General features: G+C 58.2%; 1 protein-coding gene across 1 annotated transcript; it reads left to right on the top strand.

The window, feature by feature from the left end:
- Window positions 1-312: 312 nt before the first annotated feature.
- Window positions 313-1,083, top strand: ETH_00040005 (uncharacterized protein; the record flags this gene model as incomplete). Its single annotated transcript, XM_013379780.1, has 1 exon — window positions 313-1,083. A coding segment is annotated over one exon (771 nt), but the record flags the coding sequence as incomplete, so codon positions are not given.
- Between the last annotated feature and the right edge of the window lie 21 nt (window positions 1,084-1,104).

The following is a 1,104-nucleotide window of genomic DNA, read 5'->3' as shown; positions in this document are numbered from 1 at the left end:
TTGCCGCGGCTGCTGCTGCAGCAGCAGCTGCTGCAGGCAACGCCGCCGCAGCAGCATCCTGTGAGCAGCTCCAGCAGCAAAAGTTGCTGCTGCTTCTGTCAAAAAAGTAATAAGTAAAAAAAGACAATGGGGGGTTTCAATAGAAGGACTGTATGGGTCACTTGTGGGGCTGCATGCTGCTGCTGCTGGTGGTACTGCTGCTGCTGCTCTTGCTGCTGCTGCGCTTGCTGCTGCTGCTGCTGCTGCTGCCGAAGGCTTCCTTGAAATAAAACTGTCTGTTGGTTTATTTCTTATGCTCACGTGTGACGGAAGGGACAATTCGATTGCCAGCAGCAGCAGCAGCAACAGCAGCAGCAGCAGCAGCAGAGACTACGTCCCACAGGGATGCCCAATCGAGACCTGCCGGAATTCAGCATCGCCTTTTTGCAGCGGAAACGTTAAAGGCAGCAACTGCAGCAGCAACTGTAGCAGCAGCAGCAGCAACAGCAGCAAGAGCAGCAGCAACAGCAGCAACAGCAGCAGCAGTAGACTTCGTGGCCTTGCTTGCCGTTCCGTTTGTAGCTGAGCCTCCTGAAGCAGCTGCAGCAGCAGTTACTGCAGCAAGTGCAGCGACACAGCAAACAGCTCCAACAACAGCAGCAGCAGCAGCAGCAGCTGTAGGGAAAATGGGGCAGCAGAAGAGGCCGAGGAGTTCGGCCGATAGCAACCCAGCAGCAGCAGCAGCAGCAGCAGCGTCAGACGCGAGCTGCAGCAGCAGCTCGGCGCCTGAGGCGCAGGGCGTTGAGCAGCAGCAGGAGCAGCAGCAGCAAGACGGAGCAGCAGCAGGAGGAGAAGCAGCAGCAACGTTTGCTTCTTTGGGCCTGTGTCGGGAGATGTGTGCAGCAGCAGCAGCAGCAAAATGGGAACGCCCCACAGCAGTGCAGCAGCAAGTAATTCCGTTGGCGCTGCAGCAGCTGCAGCGGCTGCGGGGTGTACGTACAGTAGAGCAGCGCGACGTAATTGCTGTTGCTGCTACAGGCAGCGGGAAGACAGGGGCTTTCGTGCTGCCGCTGCTGCAGCACTTGCTGCAGCACGGCAGCAGCAGCAGCAGGAGGAGCAGCAGGA

The sequence above is a fragment of the Eimeria tenella genome, genomic scaffold (assembly GCF_000499545.2).
Source record: "Eimeria tenella Houghton genomic scaffold, Eth_scaff3950, whole genome shotgun sequence".
In the NCBI taxonomy this organism is placed as follows: domain Eukaryota; phylum Apicomplexa; class Conoidasida; order Eucoccidiorida; family Eimeriidae; genus Eimeria; species Eimeria tenella.
The sequence above is the reverse complement of the archived record's forward strand: the minus strand, read 5'-3'. Positions and strand labels throughout refer to the sequence as shown.